At 35.3% G+C, this 20282-nt stretch overlaps 1 protein-coding gene across 1 annotated transcript in view; it reads left to right on the top strand.

Annotated features, from left to right (window-relative positions):
• EYS (eyes shut homolog) overlaps positions 1–20282 on the top strand; it is a 951425-nt gene that overhangs the window by 62793 nt on the left and 868350 nt on the right. The window contains exons 4-6 of the mRNA XM_075497152.1: positions 4180–4373; positions 7150–7277; positions 13373–13487. Coding sequence (XP_075353267.1) covers positions 4180–4373; positions 7150–7277; positions 13373–13487 — 437 coding nt within the window. The remainder of the gene's footprint in view (positions 1–4179; positions 4374–7149; positions 7278–13372; positions 13488–20282) is intronic.

Below are 20282 nucleotides of genomic sequence, written 5' to 3'. Positions count from 1 at the left end.
ATTTGACTTCAGATTATACAGATCTATTTTTATCCTGTTCCCTCTTTACCTTGCTTCTAACAACAGCGTTCAAGAGGTCAGTAAATGTTAGCATGTCTATGAAGTTAAGTATTTATTTAAACATACCTAAACAAGAGGCACTGATGATGACAAAAACGTATAATTTTTTTAAATGGGAATTTGGAATGAATGTCTAATTTTACACAACTATTAAGAGGTTTTGTATATGTTTTGAGTCAAAGTAGATAAATAGATTTGCAAGTTTAGAGGACCAGTTGTTCATCTGTTCTGACCAAAGGTTGTTATATTGTTTACCTATATATTAAGGCTTCTGTCTTGTATATGGTTAAAGTAAGATCTTTCCAAAAGCATTGATGTGAAGACATCAGCAACTGTAGAATCCAGGTCTTTCGTGGTAGTCCGGTACAGAGACCTCACTAGTAAAAACATGTGAGGTGTTTCTAACTTTTTTGCATTTGCTTCTCTCTTCAGTCATTTGCTTTATTACACTTTGCTCCACTGAATTGACGATCCCTTTAGTACTGATATTTCCCCCATCCAAGGTCTGTAATCAAGTCACCTTTCAATCTTCTTTAGAAAATAGACTGAGTGTGACATCAGGTTTGGCAATGATAGAATAAAAAGCTCAAAACACCAATTCTTCAGAATTCTTTTTATTGACTTGACTTGTTGAACTCATCAGGCATGGATGTTCAGGTGAAAGAGCACTGCTCTTGCTTTTCATATAAGATGCTGAATACAAAAAATTATAAATTAGAGGAATGTCAAAGACATAAGTAACATCAATGGTTAAGGAAACATTCCTGCTCAAGACTGCATTCTTCCTAAAAGACATTAGGCAGTTGGTAGAGCTTTTTATTGAATTCACTCTAGATAGACCTAAAGATGTGACCTGTATTTTAGATTATGAGTGCAGTTGCTGCCTCAGTATCTTCATTTAAAATGATCCCCCTTGACCTGGTTAGGTAATTGGTTCCCAATTCACACTAAATGCAGTTTTTTCCAAATTAGCAAAAAAGAAAATATAATTTTTTGCCTTTTGCAAGGAGATGCCAAGGAGAAAAGAAGTTAAACAACTTTTTTGCCATCCTTGAACCATGCATTATTTCCTTGATACATCTCCTATCCTTTGATTAACAATACTTCCTTATCTCCTTTCAGGCTTTTCTCTATTCCTCTTCTAGCTACTTTTAGTCTCCCCTAAAAGAAAGTTGCACTATCTCTTTTTTTTAGCAGAACAAAGCCCTTTGCCTAGTTTTGCTACAAATGAGCATAGTATTACCAAAAAGGCACCTCTTTCACCTGATTTCCCCAACTGGCCTTCATTGTTCTGTGTTATTTTGGTCATTTAGTCTTTCCCTGTTCTAATAATCCCATCCCGTGCCATTTGTTAGCAAAAGGCTAAGAATATCTTGGTAATGGTGGCAGAAAAAATGGGGAGGACTGAATGGATACAAGGGTAAAAACAATGGCAGGAACAACTCATTAATCCGTTTGGCTTGTGGAATTACACTCTCTGGCTCTCCTTTGGGTAGAGTGCTTGGAGTCACTGTTTTACTGATTTGCCTTCTCCTGTTGCCTAAAGTGGATGGGTCAGAAGCACCCATTCTTGTCAAATGTGCCCAATCAAAGGAAAAAAAATAGGATAAGCATTGATATATAACCTCATCTATGAGTACTGTCTGGGTACGATATCATACTGAAGCATAACAGGACAGCTAAATACTAAATTGAATAATAAGAAACAATTGATCAATCCACGTCACTTCAAGTTGCAAATATTCTCTTATATATACATTAATACAAGTCAATGGCCTTGTTCTGATGAACGGCCTTCTTGGCTTTTCCTATTAGCAAGCCCATCTGTAAGTTGCAATATACTTTTACTGTAATTTGGTTACTATGGTGATGAGGGATAGCAACAAATTCACGAAAGATTCTTTGAATGTCCTCTGACGCTAAAGAGAAGTAAATAATATGTCCTAAAAGTTAGATTCAATTCATTTTGCCTTATTGGAACAACTGTTTCCAATGAACTGAGTGTTAAAAAGGAAATTGTGTTTTGACCCTTTTTCTGCTAATGGGATTTTCTTGTACAGCATTTGTTGCATCAACTGTTCTGGTATGTAATAGACAGAGTGTGATATTTGGATCTCCTGGTAAATGTTGTTCTATATACTTACAGTTGCTCTATATAGCTAGTCTGTGTTGGTAAGGAAATTATTAGAGGCTCGCATACTTATCTATTAATTGGTTTAGAACGAATTAGCTATGTTTATCTGGCAGTTTACAATTCTGAGTTAAAGGTATTCTGTTTACCATTTCAAAAGTATACATCTTTTTGTAAAGTATAATTTATTGTTTTATGAATGCCTATTTTTAATTCAGTTGATTCAAGTGACTAACGAAATGTGGAATCAATACATACTACTACTTCAGAATAGATTTATTATGAAGTTAATGTTATTGCTACAGCAAATTATTGAAAAAATGCTTCTGATGTAATCTGTAAGTATGTGTTAGGAAGGCAGTTTAAATCAGAGTACCAAAGTACAGGATATGTAAAAAGCATATTTGCTACATAATTTTCCAGAAGTAAATGGAAGTAAATTCTTAGCTGCTATAATTCTGCTGTATCTTTGATGTTGCACAATTAAAAAGAGTTCATTGTCCAAAATACTTAGGCAGCTCATAACTGTAGAGGCATGCAGGCAGATTAGTAAACCCCTGCCTGGGGTTACTAACAGAACATGGGAGACTACTGGACATAACATGAGAAGTTACTGAGCTTAACAAATAAGTGAGCGAGTGGCTGACAAAAGCTACAGATAGCACCATGAGCAATGGCTGGATTCCACAGACAGTTAAGGGAGAATTTTGTGAGAGACAAGAAAACATCACAGATTATTAAAGGGGGGAAACTGAGGACTTTTCAGGGATTATTTTCTTGCAAGGCCAACAGAGCCTGGGTAACCATATCAGTAATCCCACATAAAGCCAAGATTATCTAGGTAACCGTATCAGAAATACTGAATTTGTGTATGGAGGTAACAAAACTGGGGCCAAAGGGACAAACACTTAGGTAGGGGCTGTTTATCTGGGAGAAGAAAAGGGTGAAGAAAGGTAGGGATCGAGGAGGACAGGAGAAGTACAAATATGGGAAAATGCAGAGAAAAGGTGATAAAAGGGCTGACTGAGTGTAAGCGGGCTGCAGCTCATTACGCTTGTCCGGCTGAGCCCTGCATCTGATCACTGCAGTCTCTTTTCTTTACTATTTCTGTGTTAGCACCCTTCCCAGTGGGCAGGAGTTAAGCTGGACTAGTCAGCAACTAGAATGATACCCAGATCTGGGATGTCTGTGCCAGCAAGTTGGCAAGAGGTCCAGGATCCAGGTATGGATACCAGACAGACTTAAAACCTGTGCTAATATTTGAGGGATCCATTATGTGGGTTTAATTGTGCATTTAGAAAGTGAGGGAGTGTGTATGTTTGCTGGTGAACTTCAATACTGACTAGCCAGAGAGGAGGAAAAAAATTGAGCCATTGCTGCTGTTCACACTCCCGAGTGCTCTTTGTGTTTATGTGGTGCAGGGAAGGACACTGCTCTCCATGTTGATCCATGTGGTCACTGTGTCTGTATTGTGTCTGTGTGTGTGTGTGTGTGTGAATAGGCGTGATTGTGTGTGCACCTATTGAGAGCACCTTCAGCTTCACTACTGGCTGGATCTATAAACACGAAAGGGAACAACCTCCCTTAATAATAACTGCTGTGAAAGAGATGTTCAGTGACTCTTCAGTGTCTCCTGGGACTATGGTTCCAGTTCTCTTGCTACAGATGAGTTTACCCACTCTCACATATTTCTACCATGTTTATTCACCAAAACAAGCAAAACATACAGGAATATTATAAGTTTTTTGCTTTTTAAATGGTGATAGTTTACAGGTGTCCCAGTCAGTAAATGGAGCTTCACCGTGTAGACAATTTAAGAAAAACACAATAAATAAAAGCCTTTCAATCCCTCCTAAAATAAAAAAAATAGAATTAATGAGAAATAATAGGGAAACACAACATAGTGACAAGGTAATGTTTATGGGCAGCATATCAAGAAGCATCATTCATTCAAACACTCCCTAATTTTTTATGCTTATTTCTTTTAGGTCCATTTTGTGAGGAACCTGGTGATCCTTGTGCATCTCAGCCATGCCTGAATGGGGGCATATGCCAATATAATCAGTCTAGATATGTTTGTGATTGTCCTGCTGGTTTTCTCGGTCACAATTGTGAAATTGATATCAATGAATGTTCTTCAAGGCCATGTCAGAACAGAGGTACATGTATCGATTTGCCAAATGTAAGTATAAACTTGAGAGATCCCTATTTGGACATAGAATCATAGAATCACAGAATCATAGAATGATTTGGATTGGAAGGGACCTTTAAAGGTCATCTAGTTCCAACCCTCCTGCTGTGGGCAGGGACAGCTTCCACTAGATCAGATTGCTCAAAGCCCCATCCAACCTGACCTTGAACACTTCCAGTGACAGGGCATCCACAACTTCTTTAGGCAACCTGATCCACTATCTTACCACCCTCATCATAAAAAATTTCTTCCTTATGCCCAGTCTCAACCTACCCTCTTTCAGTTTAAAACCTTTGCCCCTTGTCCTGTCACTAAAGGCTTTGGTAGAAAGTCTTTTTCTATCTTTCTTATAGGCCCCCTTTATATATTGAAAGGCCACAATGAAGTCTCCCCAGAGCCTTCTCTTCTCCGGGCTGAACAACCCCAATTCTCTCAGCCTCTCTGTAGCCATTTTCATGGCACTCTTCTGAACTTGTTCTAACAGGTCCATGTCTTGTGCTGGGTTCCCAGAGCTGGACACAGCACTCCAGGTGGGGCCTCATGAGAACAGAACAGAGTGGGAGAATCATGTCCGTTGACCTGCTGGCCACACTTCTTTTGATGCAGCCCACACTTCTTTTGGCTTTCTGGGCTGCAAGCACATATTGCCAGCTCATGTCCAATTTTTCATACACCAATATCACCAAGTCCTTCTCCACAGGATTGCTCTTAATCCATTGATCACCCAGTCTGTACTGATACTGGTGACTGCCCTGACCCAGGTGCAGGACCTTGCACTTGTCCTTGTTGAACTTCATGAGAGTCACATGGGTCCACTGCTCAAGCCTGTCAAGGTCCCTCTGGATGGCATCCCTTCCCTTTAGTGAATCAGCTGCACTGCTCAGCTTGGTATCATCTGCAAACTTGCTGAGGGTTCACTTAATCCCACTGTCTATGTTATTAATAAAGATATTGAACAGTACTGGTCCCAGTACAGGCCCCTGAGGGATATCACTTGTTGTTACTGCTCTCCATTTGGACACTGAGCTGTTGATTGCAACTCTTTGGACATGGCCATCCAGCCAATTCTTTATCCATCGAACAGTCCATCCATCAAACCTGTATCTCTCCAATTTGGCAACAATGATATTATGTGGGACAATGTCAAAGGCCTTACAGAAGTCAAGGTAGATAGCATCAGTTGCTCTTCTGTCAACACAGTCACTCCATCATAGAAAGCCACCAGGTTAGTCAGGCATTATTTTCCCTTTGTGAAGCAATGTTGACTGTTTCTAATCACCTCCCTGTTATCCATATGCCTTGACATAGTTTCCAGCAGGATCTGTTCCATGAAAGTGCCAAAACATTTAGTTCTAATGTCACTTTTAAAACCAGCTTTGCATGCTTCATGAAGAAACACAGCATTGTCTGAATGTGTAGTGTTTCTAATATTTCTATAGTTAAAAAGCCCAAATTCCACATTTTCAGTTCAGTTGCTTGGAGGTCACTTAAGAAACTACTGATGTTGTTTCATTTGTTTTTTTCTCTCTAATAAAATCTGATATAAAATATGATACATCAGTCATCTTTATTACCTAGTGCTTGTTTCCTATTGTTGCTTTTCCTGTGGTATCTGTTTTTAATTCCTTTTTTTTCTTTCTTTCTTTTTTCTTTTTGTAAAATAGAATAAAGTCATGCAGCCTCATGAAGGTTTGATAATAGACTCATACCTGGTAGTATTTCAAACTGCATTGTCAATGTTCTTTCATTAGCATGACTATTGCAAATAGCAGGGATTATACAGAACCAAAATAGTGAAAGAAGAGTTCAAAAGCTCAGTTGTCATATACCAGTGATACACACTCACTCACAGAGAGAGAAAAAGAGAGACATCTAAATTGCCAAATTGATAGATTTCTAAATTATGCAATCTGTCTAAATATTTTGTCTAGTAGATAAACTAGTACATACTATTTTGTACAATCATTTCTATAGACAAACAGATGCAGTAGTTTGTTTCACACATATAGAAATCTCTCAATAGATGTTGAAATAGAGTTCCTTGATCATGCCTTTAAGACCTATTCTGAAGAAACACCTGAACACTTTCAATTTCACTGGGGGAATAAACCTCTCTATGCTTTTCCTTTACTTTCTGATGTCAAAAGGCTTATAAAGAACATTATATAGAAAAATAAGGGTGAGAATGTCAGCTCTAATAAATGTTTTGTTTTGTAAAATAATTTATTGTTCTTACTGTGTAAATTACAGATTGCAGTAACTGACAGATGTCTTTCACCGTCATAGAGAAGTATAGTCTCTGTGTTTCATATTGAAGAGGAAAAAGGTCACAAACCATTTTCTTTCCTACTCTAGTTAGTGAATACTGTTTGGTATCTGACATACCTTGTGCACTCTTACTGTTTGATAGATGCAAACATTGCATTGGAACAAATTCAGAAATGAGGAAAAACTATAAATTAATTATAAAGCTTCTTCTTGATGCAGTTATGAAATCACAAAGCCAGCCAAATTTAGAGCTGGTATATTTCCAGCTAGCAAACCCAACTCTGGTATAATCTGTGCTGGAAGGCCTACTCCACTTGTCCTAAATTATGTTTGTAACCTATTTGGGGCTAGGACTGCTTTTTGTTCTGTCTTTGTAAACTGTTTAATATGATGAGACCCTGTCCTAGTTAGGGTCTCTATAGTAATGGAAGTAAACACTAATTTCTGTATTGCCTTGGTTACAACAAATAATTATTACTAATTTCCTTCTCTTCTATAGGATGTGGCATGTATCTGCCTGCCAATATTCACTGGCAAGTTCTGTGAGAGAATACTGAATCCATGTGAATTGTTGCCTTGCTTAAATAATGCAACTTGTGTAGCTCAACAGCAGAACTATAACTGCCGGTAAGATTATAAATTAATTTATTTCAGTACTTCGTTGGATCTCTTGATGATATCCCACTGACTGCAAAAAGAAAAGACATCATCAGTCACAGAGAACACAGAAAACTATAAACTTTTCTTTTAACAATTTTTTATTTAATTTTGGTGCCCTACTGTGTTAGTCTTCTTGAAAACTCTTGAAGTGCTACAAAAAGATTTAAAACATTTAAGGAGTTATAAATTGTTTCATCATTAATTCTGTAAGATGAAATATATAAATCCTGGGACATTGATGACAAGTGAGACAATTAAACTACAGGTACCACTCCCATTCAGGGTGTATGATGTTTATGCTATGTTTCTGAAAGTATAAGAGAACTGTGTTAATTTCTAATTCATAGGCATGCATTATTAGGTCTTAGATTGATCCTTCAAGAAGCTTATTAAAAAGTGCTTCATTCAGAAAGACCATGCTAAAAATTATCCATTTGAAAATAACAGAAGTGACCCAGTAGGTATATAATTCCATTCCATCTTAAATAGCTTTTTAGATATTTTCTTACAGCACTAAGGAGTACAATTTGTACTCTTCGAATTTGCTTGGCTTTTATCTGGCTGCCTGAAGTAAGTTCTGCTAAGCATTACTGAAGTGCAGTAAACAACTTTCAAATTTTAGGATATTCATGAAAGCAGAAAATTGAAAGCTGTGGTACACAAAAGCCTGAAAAGACATTATGAATGAACTTAGAAACTGCAAATACATAACAGAAGTATAAAACATAAAGTTACAGTCCATCAGAAGAGATTCAGTTGAGAAGTCTGGAAATTAAAATATAAGTAGAACTATGTTTACAATTTTCCCAAAGAAGAAAAAGAGACATACATTGTTTATACTTACACCTAAATACATATATACATACATACACACACATACAAACACATACACAGAGTGCAATCTTCCCATATAGTTATTTATTGCACAGAACAAAAGTGTTATCAATTATTTTCCAATACTTTAAATAAAGATATAAGCTACTAATAATTTACTGTTATAGAACCAGTCTTTTCCACAGTACGTTGGTGCATGAATTAGTATGAAATGATGCCTGAAGCCTACATTTTAAAAAAAGGAATAACATGAACAATTAATATCAAGATGTAGATTGGCTTTCTTTTAAAAAAGTTTAAAAAAATATATCCTGGTCCTGTGTACAGCACAGATTGAATAATTTACAATTTCACAAAGCACCGGTAGAAATGGTCTGTACCATGAACTTCATTGTACCATGGAAACTGGTTAATAAAAATAGCTATGGAAAAGCATGGTGATTTAATAGTCTTTCCATTGATATACCATGTGAGAATAAGTCATTATTTAGATAAATATAACAGAAAGTAAAAATGGGCAATTAACAATGCAACTGTGTGTCCAAAGAAGGGCAACGAAACTGGTGAAGAGTCTAGAGCACAAGTCTTATGAGGAGCAGCTGAGAGAACTGGGGTTGTTTAGCCTGGAGAAAAGGAGGCTGAGGGGAGATCTTATCGCTCTCCACAACTACCTGAAAGGAGGTTGTAGAGAGGTGGGGGTCAGTCTCTTCTCCCAAGTAACAAGCGATGGGACAAGAGGAGATGGCCTCAAGTTGTGCCAGGGGAGGTTTAAATTGTATATTAGGAAACCTTTCTTCACCAAAAGGGTTCTCAAGCATTGGAACAGGCTGCCCAGGGAAATGGTTGAGTCACCATCCCTGGAGGTATTTAAAAGATGTGTAGATGTGGCACTTAGGGACATGGTTTAGTGGTGGACTTGACAGTGTTAGGTTTACAGTTGGACTTGATGATCTTAGAGGTCTTTTCCAACCTAAACCATTCTATGATTCTATGATTTATATTGATTATCAAGAGAATCACTTTAATTATGTGGTAAAGCTAGGTGCTAGAGGTTTTAATTTTGGGTTCAGATGGTATAATCCTGTTTATTACCAATATCAAGCATTAAGATCCTATTAATATCAGTGGTGCTTAGATTTTACTTTTAATGTTTGTATATTATTCATGCATTCATTTGTGCTACCTGTAAAATACATATTTGCTGAGACAGGCAAGACACATTTGTGGAGAGCTAGTTTGAGAAATGGGATAGGTTATAAGCTTATTATTTTTAACACTAGGAATGTTCTATAAAAGGGAAATAACATCCCAGAGAGGATACTATGAATAGAGTAATGAAGTGTGCATCCTTCAACTTCATACAACGTCGAGTGTTTGGCCCTGTACATATTGTTTAAGGAAAAACTTTGGATAGTATTCAATTCACATAGTTTTCCCTAGCATCTAAGATGCACACCAGACTTTCCTGGTGAAGGAAGAGAAGAACTCCAGAAAGCGACTCATCTCTTCCAAAGAGAAATATCCAAGACAAGTGAATGAAGCATCTTCTGGAGGTTCTGAATTTTCTCTGTACAGAGTTACAGAGAAAGCCTGGACTGTTGTCCTAAACCAGATACTAAACCTGCAGACTTTTAATGTTAGATAAATATGGCAGCATTGGAACTTAGTTTCAATACTCAGCCTTAGTTTTGCCTTTCAGTCCCTGAAGGCTCCAATTAGTGATTGCAATATTGTTTAGTGTTTATTGTTAATAAATTGAAATTTATTTTGTCATCTTTTGTGAAAATAAAATCAGTTTTCTACCACTTAATCCTGAATGTTTAATAAATATAAATTCTGTGTATATGCCTGTATACTTGGAAGGAGACATTTAGGTGAGAGGAAGCATTTCAAGGGAGTATGAATCACGTACTTTTCACAAGGAGACCAGATTCAGTAATTCGGTTGTGAGAGCCGAAGTCTTGCCAAAGACAGAGTGCTGAAATGCAGAGGAGGTGCTAAATTTTAGAGACGGCCAACAATCAGCACGTTTTGCTGGTTTTAGAATTCAAAATTCTCTTTGTAAATTTATGTCTTGCATTAGCTACTCAAATAACAGAGGATGTCGGAAAGCCTATAGGAACAGCAGTTTAACAGTTTCAGTTTTTTTAAGTCACAGACTTGGAAGCTTTCTGGCTGTACATCATGTTTTAATTCATTTTACCCAAAGGAAACCTACCATTAACAATATTTCTTTATTCAGGAGGTTTGGAGCTGCTCATTCAAAGTTTTAAGTGGATGTTTTGTTTCATTTTTGGTAATCATTGTCAAATACTGTAGGTTATGACTATGTGTAGTTACTCCACAAAAAACTGCATGTGTTTCATTCTGTGTAATACTGTTACTGATCCACTTTTACAGCATTTTAGCCTTTAAAAATAAATGTAATGCCGTTTAGCTCACATGTATGTACAAATTCACATAATAGCTGAATTGACCTTTTAATCCTTTTTGTTTTGGTTTGCTTGCCCCTATTTTGTCTGCTTCTCTTTATGCCCAGGCTGCATTCTGCTTATATTCATCACCATCTCAGCTTCTCTCTACTTATCCTTTCTTCTTTGGGAAAGAAGTTGTTTTCCATTCTAAACATATAACCAAAAAGACTCAATACAATTTTCTTCAGTTATGATGTATGACTATCTTGTATACTCATTCCATCCTTTCAGTCTTGATATCATATATAACTTTGTGCTAAGAATCTAATAGTAGCATTTTTTCTTAAATGTCAAAGTTTAAGTTGAATTCAAATAGGCAGTGAACAAGGATATCCATCACAATAAATTGTGATTGTTTACTTTGTATCTTCTATTATCCTTGTTCTTTAGGACAATAAAAAGTCACAAAAAATGTGAAATGGTGTTCTGAGAAAATTTGTTCTGTAGTGTCATTTTTGGAACTTTACTGCCAGCTTTCTTGCTGTTATTTTACCTTCTCTGACATTGGTATGTCTATTGCAAAACAATAACAAAAACAAAACCACAAAAAATGAGCAAATATAAAAATTAGAAGAAGCAGTTTCTAAAATTGGCTTACTAAATTATCTATTTTATGAAACAGTCATACATTACTTAAATAAATGGAACCAAGAAAGCTAAGAGCTCTTTCACCTGATTTTGGATCATAGGTTAAAAACAAATCAGTAAAACAAAGTTTTGTAATTCAGTTGCTCTGATTTGGTTTTAAGTGTTATTTAAATATGGAATTGTAACAAAAGATACAAAATCTTTTTGATTTTTTTTTTTACTTTACATTCCTTTTGTATATAAATATATGGGTGAATGGTGCTATAATATAAAGGACAACAAATACGCTATCTGTTGATATGAGTCCTTTTGTTTAGAAGGAAAAATAAGTATGTAACTATCCAATATCGTTGAACATGCTGAAATAAAAGCAGCCAAGTATTATGAAAAACTCCTTTTAGCTACAATAAGTGAAATGGAAATTTATTAAGAATAGACTTCGCAAGAATTTTGATTCCAAGTACTTGAAATTGTACCAATATAGTTATAGGATTTACATACAACAATTTTTTCAGGAGGAGGGTGAGGATTATGTAGTCCATTGCTGCTTACACAGTGTCCTCCTGTGGTTGTGCCTATACTAGCCTCAAAGGATATAACTATTTAGAGAAAGTTTTCCCATATCCACCTATCTGTCCAAATGGTCCTACACATGGACTGTGTGGATGCTCTCCAGGGTTTTCTGGTGAAATCCAGCCTGTTTAACACTTCACCAAAGGCTTATGAGTCACCAATAAGTGACTTAAGCTTCTGGACATGCTAGGTGCCTCTGTGCATCCTTCAGAAGCATAGCCATACCCACTGATTAGGCATCTTTAATTGATTTAGAAAATACAGTTAACTCAGATACTTTCTACTGAATGTTGTTGCCTGACCATTTGCTATTGAATATATACCTTTTACTTTTGTATGCTACATAACTGTGAGAGGCTTCATGTATTCTGAAACCAGGGATGGCATTATTTTTTTAAAATGGGTAAACATAAGCAACACAACTAAATCTCATATCCATTAGGAGCAAGAGCATACAAAAACCAGAAGCAATTCTGTATCATCTTCAGGCTGAGTCATTAAACAAAGTACCCCTCAGAAAAAGCAAAAGAAACTTTCCATCTATTACTTTTGGGTTCCTTCACAAACGCAAATTTTCAGCTAACTGGGCATTTCCTTTCTCTTCTATTTAAAATCTTTTATTTCCATGCTACCAGAAAGAGCCTTTAGACAGAGGAACATGCTAAGCATGTCTGTAAGAACATATCGAGTGAATTTGACAGGGATTATGTATCTGTCAAAACACAAAAGAGAGTTTTTGCAGTCTGGATCTTACTTTTTGCACATTTTGAGCAAGATATAAATATTCAAATATTTTTTCTACACTGTTCCATTATTGCTTTTTAATAAGACTTGTTTACTATCCATTTGAATCTCATCTCTTTTTTGTGTATAGGGGATTTTTTTAAACACTGGAGGGCTAGATAAGAAAAGGATTTTCTCCTACCAATGACAAGTGCTGACATGAAGCAGAAGAAACATCTGCAGTTCCTTTTACCATAGAAGAGTTATCCACAGCTCCATTGTCATCATATGGAACTAACAAACTGTCACAGAATGGAATGCTAGTTTTCTCTTTTAAAGAAAATACCGAATTACAATTAAGCAAACACAAAAACAACCATGCATTGCCCTCTCCACAGGTTCCTTACATTGTTCCTTACATACCTAAGTATGTCATTATTGATTAGTCTTTGTTAATCACTACTAATGATTGATGCTAACTATTTTAAACCTCATTTATCATCATATTTCTAATTTTCCTCTCTGATGGTTTAATTGACCCATCCTTTCTAATAGATTTCCAAAACCTCATTTGTAGCTTTTTATTAAATATTACCTCATTCGAGATTGTTTTTTGTTTCGGAAGATTATATGAAGTATTGGTACGAAAATGCTTTAATCAATGAAAAAATTATTTTATGGAGAAGCAAAAATATCCAGAATCATGCAACCAATTTTTAATTGATTGAAAACATGTTCTGTTTATTTCAAATAACATACGAGGTCTGTTTTGTTACCACAAGAACATTATTTAATGGAATTAAGGAATATAATTAAATACAATTAAATTTTAAAATGCAAGTCCTCTAAAATACACTGGTGTATTTGCAGCTGCATGCCAGGATTCACTGGAAAGAACTGTGAGGAAGTAATTGACTACTGCAGGCTGCTCAGCATCAACTGTCTGAATGAAGGATTGTGTCTTAATATAATTGGAGGCTTCACTGTAAGTAATTTAATACATGTTAAACTAATTCAGTGCTCTAAAATATAAAAGCTTCAGACAAGCAGAACTTGAAATGCATTCATTACTCTAAGAGACAAGAGGGACATACATTTATGTGTTTGTTATTTATTTAAATCAATAACACAAGCACTATTCACTTGGGTAATATGGATTTTTTTATTACTTTTCTATTGAGACCATGTTTGGTACTATACCAAGTAAGAGAACTGAAGAGTATTTTTATAGTAAAAAGAATATATAACTAATTGTGGTCCAGTGCTATTATCCACACAGATGATAATCGCAGCTATGTTGCAGCCCTTAAAAATACATTACTTAAATTGAATACATCTGTTGCCATTGTTTTAACCAGAATCAAATTAGTAGTTTAAACATAAGCACATTTAAACTTAATACAGACTTGGAAGTTTGATGATGAAACTGCAATGCCGTGAGGTTGATTCCAAATGACAACTTGAAAAAATGTAATTCTGCTTATTTTAAATCTAAAATAGCTCCTGAAAATGTTGAGCAAGCTCCATCATCTACCAAGATTCTTCTCGCCATAGCTTGTCAAAAGAGAGGAAATAGTTTCTCCAACAGCAGTAATTGGGAACAACTTAAACGTTACTGTAAACAACCACTCATTCTACAAATAACAGGAGATGATCGTAGAATCACAGAACGGTTGAGGTTGGAAAGGACCTCTGCAGGTTATCTTGTCCACCACCCTGCACAAGCAGGTCCACCTAGAGCCATTTATCTAGTCCTAGTCCACTTATCTGTTTGGGTGTTCAGACAAAATATATGAGGATTACTGTTACTCCTTGCTTCAGGGAGTAGGAAGAGTAGTCTACTCTGTAAGGGAAGGAGAACTGGAACCAAGGGTGACAGCAAGGATGGCAGGGACAGTGTTGTCACCAACAAGGGGCACAATTCCTCAATACCCACAAGAACACAGCAGAACCACAGATTCAGCCAAAATCCAGTGATCACCAAACAAGTCTTTAGTGATGAAGCAGGTTTGCAGTCAAGCTGGGTAGTCAAGTCAACAGATCGGAATCAGCAAGATACAAAGCTGGATATAGGCATACTGATAAAATAGCTCAGGAAAGAATGTAGTGCAAAGGCCTGAGCTTAAATGCAGCTCATGAGTAAATGAAAGAAAGTGTGGACATCTCAGAGGTGAGTTCTGTTTTCACAGTTGAGTGATCCAAGGTGACAGTGCTGGGTCTCATCAGAACTGACCTTGAACACAGGCAGTTAAACCTGTGAGAGAAAGCAAGGAGGTCACCAAGAAGAGTGCAGAGAAAGATGATTATAGGCTGGTCAGGCCAATTAGAGCCTGTTGATATATTCAAGGTCCTGACAGTTTCTCTGAACATTGCTTGCATGTAATCATTCATTCAGTCCAAATATCATTGCCTTTCTTGTAGTCACAAAAGCTGAAAAGGCATTGATGTTTTCTCCCCAACGCTTTTCACCTGTGTGTTTCCTCATGTTCCTTGAGTCTTACCTGATCTGAAAACTGCTATATACAGGTGACCAAGGACTGTTTCTCCTCTTTACTTATGGAAACAAAGAGAAAAGAAGCTTCCAGTCATTTGTTCAAAGTGGCCAGCCAATATTTTTGCACCTAGTTCTGTATGCACATTCTAAGTCAGATACTGTCGTGGACTTTTCAAGTGTCACTAAGGAATAAATTCATACTACCGTTGACTGCATCACAGTCTTCCAATTGCTGCATCTTGTCCTTTCCCTTAGTCCCTGATCTTAATTGCCAGGAGCAGCTGTTTAGGTTGACCTGTTACTCATTCAAATACTTGCACTTCCGCAGATATGTAATCAGATCTATAACAGATCTGTAACAAGAATTTTCTTTAAGAGCATGATAGTTAGTGAAGTAAATACATGTAAATTATAATTTCCAAAATTAATGAATATTGAATAATGAATATGACTGAAAGAAATGTGTGTTGTATCTTCTAAATTCTTAATTCTGATGAAAATTATTTTAAAATTTGTTTAAGAACATTTTTTTAATACTACCTATAAATATATATTAACTAGAGCAATAGTATATACATGTACTTTAACACAAAATCTGATGTAATTTGCAAAATATTACATATCAGAGATTTATGCTAACAGGGTACTAAACCATCAATACTTAGCACATAATTCTTTCTTTGTTGAATATAGTATATATAATATACCCACAGAACAATAAAATAGATTGTGAGGAATTCTCTCTGAGGAATTGCCTCTCCTCATTGTTGATAGCAGATGAAACAAATACTGAGTCCAGTTCTGCTGCACTCAAATAAAAGGGTTCATGAAAAGATATACTGATTTTAAAATGCTTGTGTCTCCCAGTTAACTTACCTACATGATAGAAATATTACATTCAAAACAGAAATATTGTTTTTAGCTCTTTTCAGCTACTTATGTCCACTTTTATCAAGCAATAGCAGAAATTACAGTATAACAATTAGAATACAAAAGTGATATAATTAATGAGTGAGTACAATGTGTATGACATGCAGACATCAAAGTGAATACTAATCAAACATAAAAAGAAATTATAACGCAAAGCTTTAGGAAACCAAACAAAAATTGCATACCAAATTTTTGTGTACTTTAGTAAGTGTGCTAACATTTACTGCTAGACACAAGCAAAATAGTGATATAACAGTAAATGTTTTCATAAAATAATCCTCAAAAATACACTTCCATGACCAGTATAAGATGTGATACTTTCTTACCAGACACTGAATTAAGCTATAAAATGGAGCTAAATGACCTGGCACAGCAAAGGTTGGATATTTTTTTTGTTTAAACTTTGATGCCTACAGAAGTGAATGGTATGGTATAGTACCTGATAGAAAACTAGTATGGCAGGCCTTTGGGACTGACAAACAAGATTGAGCAGACAAAGGGAGGAAAAGATGAATACTAAAGAGCCAGATACAAATTACTGGAATTTTTGTTGAAAGTATACATTATACTGAACCACAGTTGAAAATCATTGCCCTTTTCCTTGACAGTCAGTCTGTGGTGTGGCATCTTTATCTGGAAGATAAGCAGTTGTACATCAATTATAGGTTAACTTGTCTTTGAAGACACAAACAACTGTGGATTCTGCTCAGCCATTGTTTTTGCTTATCTTAGTTGTAACTTTCTTGATCATAATTAATTTTTTCCCCATAGAAAATATGTATTTTCAGTATTATCAGAAAATCAAATACTGATGAGTAATTTGAGAACTCCAGTGAGAGAAATTTGGCTCTTAGATTGATTTTGGTTTTTTTTAGAAAAGCAGATTTGGAAGTACTGAAGCATTCAATGCATTTGTATAAGTGGCACTAAATAGTCCATCTCAAAAAAAAAACAAAACACCACACAACAAAATATTTTAAAAAACCCAAAATGTTGAATCTTGACATCTAATTTAAAATTCATTTTTGTTTTGAAATTAATGTCTAGTTTAGTTTCAAAGAATAGTAAATACTTAGAATTGAAACAATATAGTTTTATTTTTTCAGTATTGCTGTAACAGTAATTGGCACAAGTTCTTGATCACTAATTAGTATTAATTATAAGTAATTGTAGTATTAATAGTTACTCTGCTTACATTTATTATATTCAGTAATTTACTATATGTTTCTAAAATTGGTTCTGCCTCTTAAGAAATCCCTCTCACTAATGTATGTTAACTTTATGCTAGATAATAATGCTTAGCTGTAGGAAACATTTACTGATGATGCTTTTGTGTCAGATAAACTTGGGAATTGTTAATTCTTAGCAAATGGAGCTTCTCTTTACATTTCATATTCTCATATTTCATATTTTTATATCTCAATTATCATATGTCATATTTCAGAGTACAGCTGTAGTAGTAACAAATAGTTTCCTTTATTCTTTCTGTTGTTGCCTGTCATCCTGGGAACCAAAGTCATGATGTATATATTGAGATAGGATTTATCAATAGAAAAATAGTGTGTAGTTGCATAATTAATTCCAGTTAACATAGCTTAATGAACACAGATCACATCAGACAAAACAGATTTAATGAGGTGACCTGACAGATAGTGATGGAGAAGTATTTTCTGCTGCAATTCACTCATTAAGCAAAATAAATCATTTAATGGAGCAAGATCAATTCTGAGGAAAAAAAAATCTAGAACTTGATGACACTTTAATGCATACAGCCAATCAGATGTATTGACGCAGGAAAGTTGTTTTGTTTCTAAATAGTTGCATGTTCTGCTTTTTGCAGCACACACACCACACATCCTCCCTCCCCCACCAATCAGATGAAGCAGAAGACACTACAGCTTGTGTAGCTAGATGTGCATGTTATGGCCAACTGCCAAGATGACTGTAAAAGGGCTAGACGTCTTTCCAAGATAAATTTTGGATTTTTTTTTTCAAAATTAAAAAAAGTACAAACTGATTAAAATATTATGACTATATTATTGGGCTTACAGGCATGAAGATCTGTGAAGTAGTTGTTATTCTAATTTTACAATTTTACTTAGTTTTTTTGTTTTAAATTTGTTTTACTTTTTAAAATTTGTTTTGAATTTGTATAAATTTGTTTTAAATTTAAATTTAAATTTTGTTGTTGTTGTTTTAAATTAACTAAAAACTGAGTGAATAGTCAAAGAGGAAAATAATTATAAATTGGGAAGTATTGTCCCCTGTGAGTGTTTTTAATGAACTTCATGGCAATTTGTTTTTGGACTAGTGATTTGTAGTACCTTGACGTAGTAGAAAATATAGTACTCTTTCTGTTGAAATGCGCAGATGACCACAGAAAATGGTAGTATATTTAATAATAAGCAAATCTGATCAGGATTTCTTGATAGGCTGTACTACTTAGAAAAAAATGTATTCTAAGAGAGGCAAATGCAATGCTGTATGCATAGGAAAAAGAATGTGAGTTACACAGTAGCAACTATTTCCTGATAGTGACAAAGAAGAGAACTCTGAGCTCCAGGTGGATATTAAATTTGACACCACACTATTGATGAAGACAGAAAGACAATCCCTGTAGTCATAAATAGAGCACTTTTATATAGAAGCATTTGTAAGTGGTCATACTTCTGTGACTGTCAGCGGAGGGTACATCATAGGCAGTTCTATCATCTAAATTGTTTTAACAAGGCTGAAAAACTGGAAAACTCTATTAACAATGAGTTTTATGGAAAAACAACACTTTAAAACTATATTCCCAAACGTATGTACAGATTCATAAAGTTAAGCCAGTCCATGGGCGATCAGTTTTCCTCAGAAGAAAAACAAAGGAACAGTTGTATTTAAAATACTAAACTATGGCTACCAAAAATGTTGAAGCCACATTAGCAAGGAAGTGCTTACAATATTGTGCATTGTTCTGTGCAGCTGCTCCTTCTATGCACTACCGATTATACCACGAGCATTTTCAAAAATTGTTAGGTAATAAAATATGGTGTAATGCAGTCTATTAGCAGTTTTCCATCAGGTCAACAAGGCCAGGTCACATATGTCCTGTCCTAGTGAATAACTTCAGCAGACCTTACATTTCATGAGGATCTACTACTGTAGGATCCAAAATCCAAAATTCCCACAGAAGGCTGAAGGCTGGAAAACTTATTGTGGATTGCTTCTAGTAGTCAATGCAGCAGACTCATTCCACTGATATTAAAAGGCTGGGAAAAGGGTTGCATTTCCCAGACTTGCCATAAATTGTCAAAACATAAAAAAAAAAACCACTTTATTTGGGCTCTGTAGAAGGTCAAAGATATGATGTTTACTTTGTTAGCTAGTTTCTGAAATACAGAAAGATAAGATTTCAGCCTTGCCTCAGTTTAAGAAATCTGGATATCATTTGAACATATCTCTTTAACAGGTAGCAAACAGAGTGTTTGAACATCACAGATCTTCCTCTTTCAAAAAATACTGCTATGTAAAATTCTATTATTTACTATTGATTTGTCAGTTATTGCAAGAACACTGCTATTGAATTCCTCCTGTTTTGTAGCTGCAATATTGGAATCACTTTTTAAAATCTATATAATCACTGTAAAAATTCTGAAGAAAATATAATATAGCTTAGTTTTCTTTGATATCCATCACATGGGAAAATTTTTTATTAATACTATCCTGATTTGGCAACTTTATCCTAAACACCTCCACCTACTCAGTATTAGAAGACAGGGGCCACTGTTTTAAGGAAAAATTTAAATTAAAACAAGTTTAACATAAACCATACTTTTACAGTTACTAAAGTGTGAACCAACTGTAGATTCCAGCAGAAGTTTATTCAATAAAACTATTCATCTGCATTATTTTGACAATATGATAAACTGCTTCTTAAAAACATTTTTTAAAAAATCTGCCGACAGAGACATGTATCGATAGACATTGCCATTCTCATGGCAACTTTTATTTTTCTTAAATGGATTTTATAAATGAAAAGTCAGTGTTCTTAATTTGTAGTTGATAGTATTTCCTCGGTGCTTTTAATCTGAGTGTCTAAAGCAAATTATGGCTATAGGTATCTGTTATCCTTATCTATATGTGAAGATGGGGAAAAGATGAACAGTTCCCAAAGGACAGATGACAGGGAAGAAAGAGCTGTTGTTTCTTTCATGCTAATCATACTGCTGCCACATGCTAACCACCTGGGGTCATGTAGTGGTTTGGGTAGAGTTCTCCCAGTGAATTAGACTGGCTTCAGCAATGCCTCTCACACAAGGAGACTGGGCAGTAGAAACAGGTAAAGAGGGAATGCAAACAAGGAATCACCTG

Source organism: Mycteria americana, chromosome 3 (genome assembly GCF_035582795.1).
Source record: "Mycteria americana isolate JAX WOST 10 ecotype Jacksonville Zoo and Gardens chromosome 3, USCA_MyAme_1.0, whole genome shotgun sequence".
Taxonomy (NCBI): Eukaryota; Metazoa; Chordata; class Aves; order Ciconiiformes; family Ciconiidae; genus Mycteria; species Mycteria americana.
Note: the sequence above shows the minus strand (reverse complement) of the source record. Positions and strands in the feature narration are given on the sequence as shown.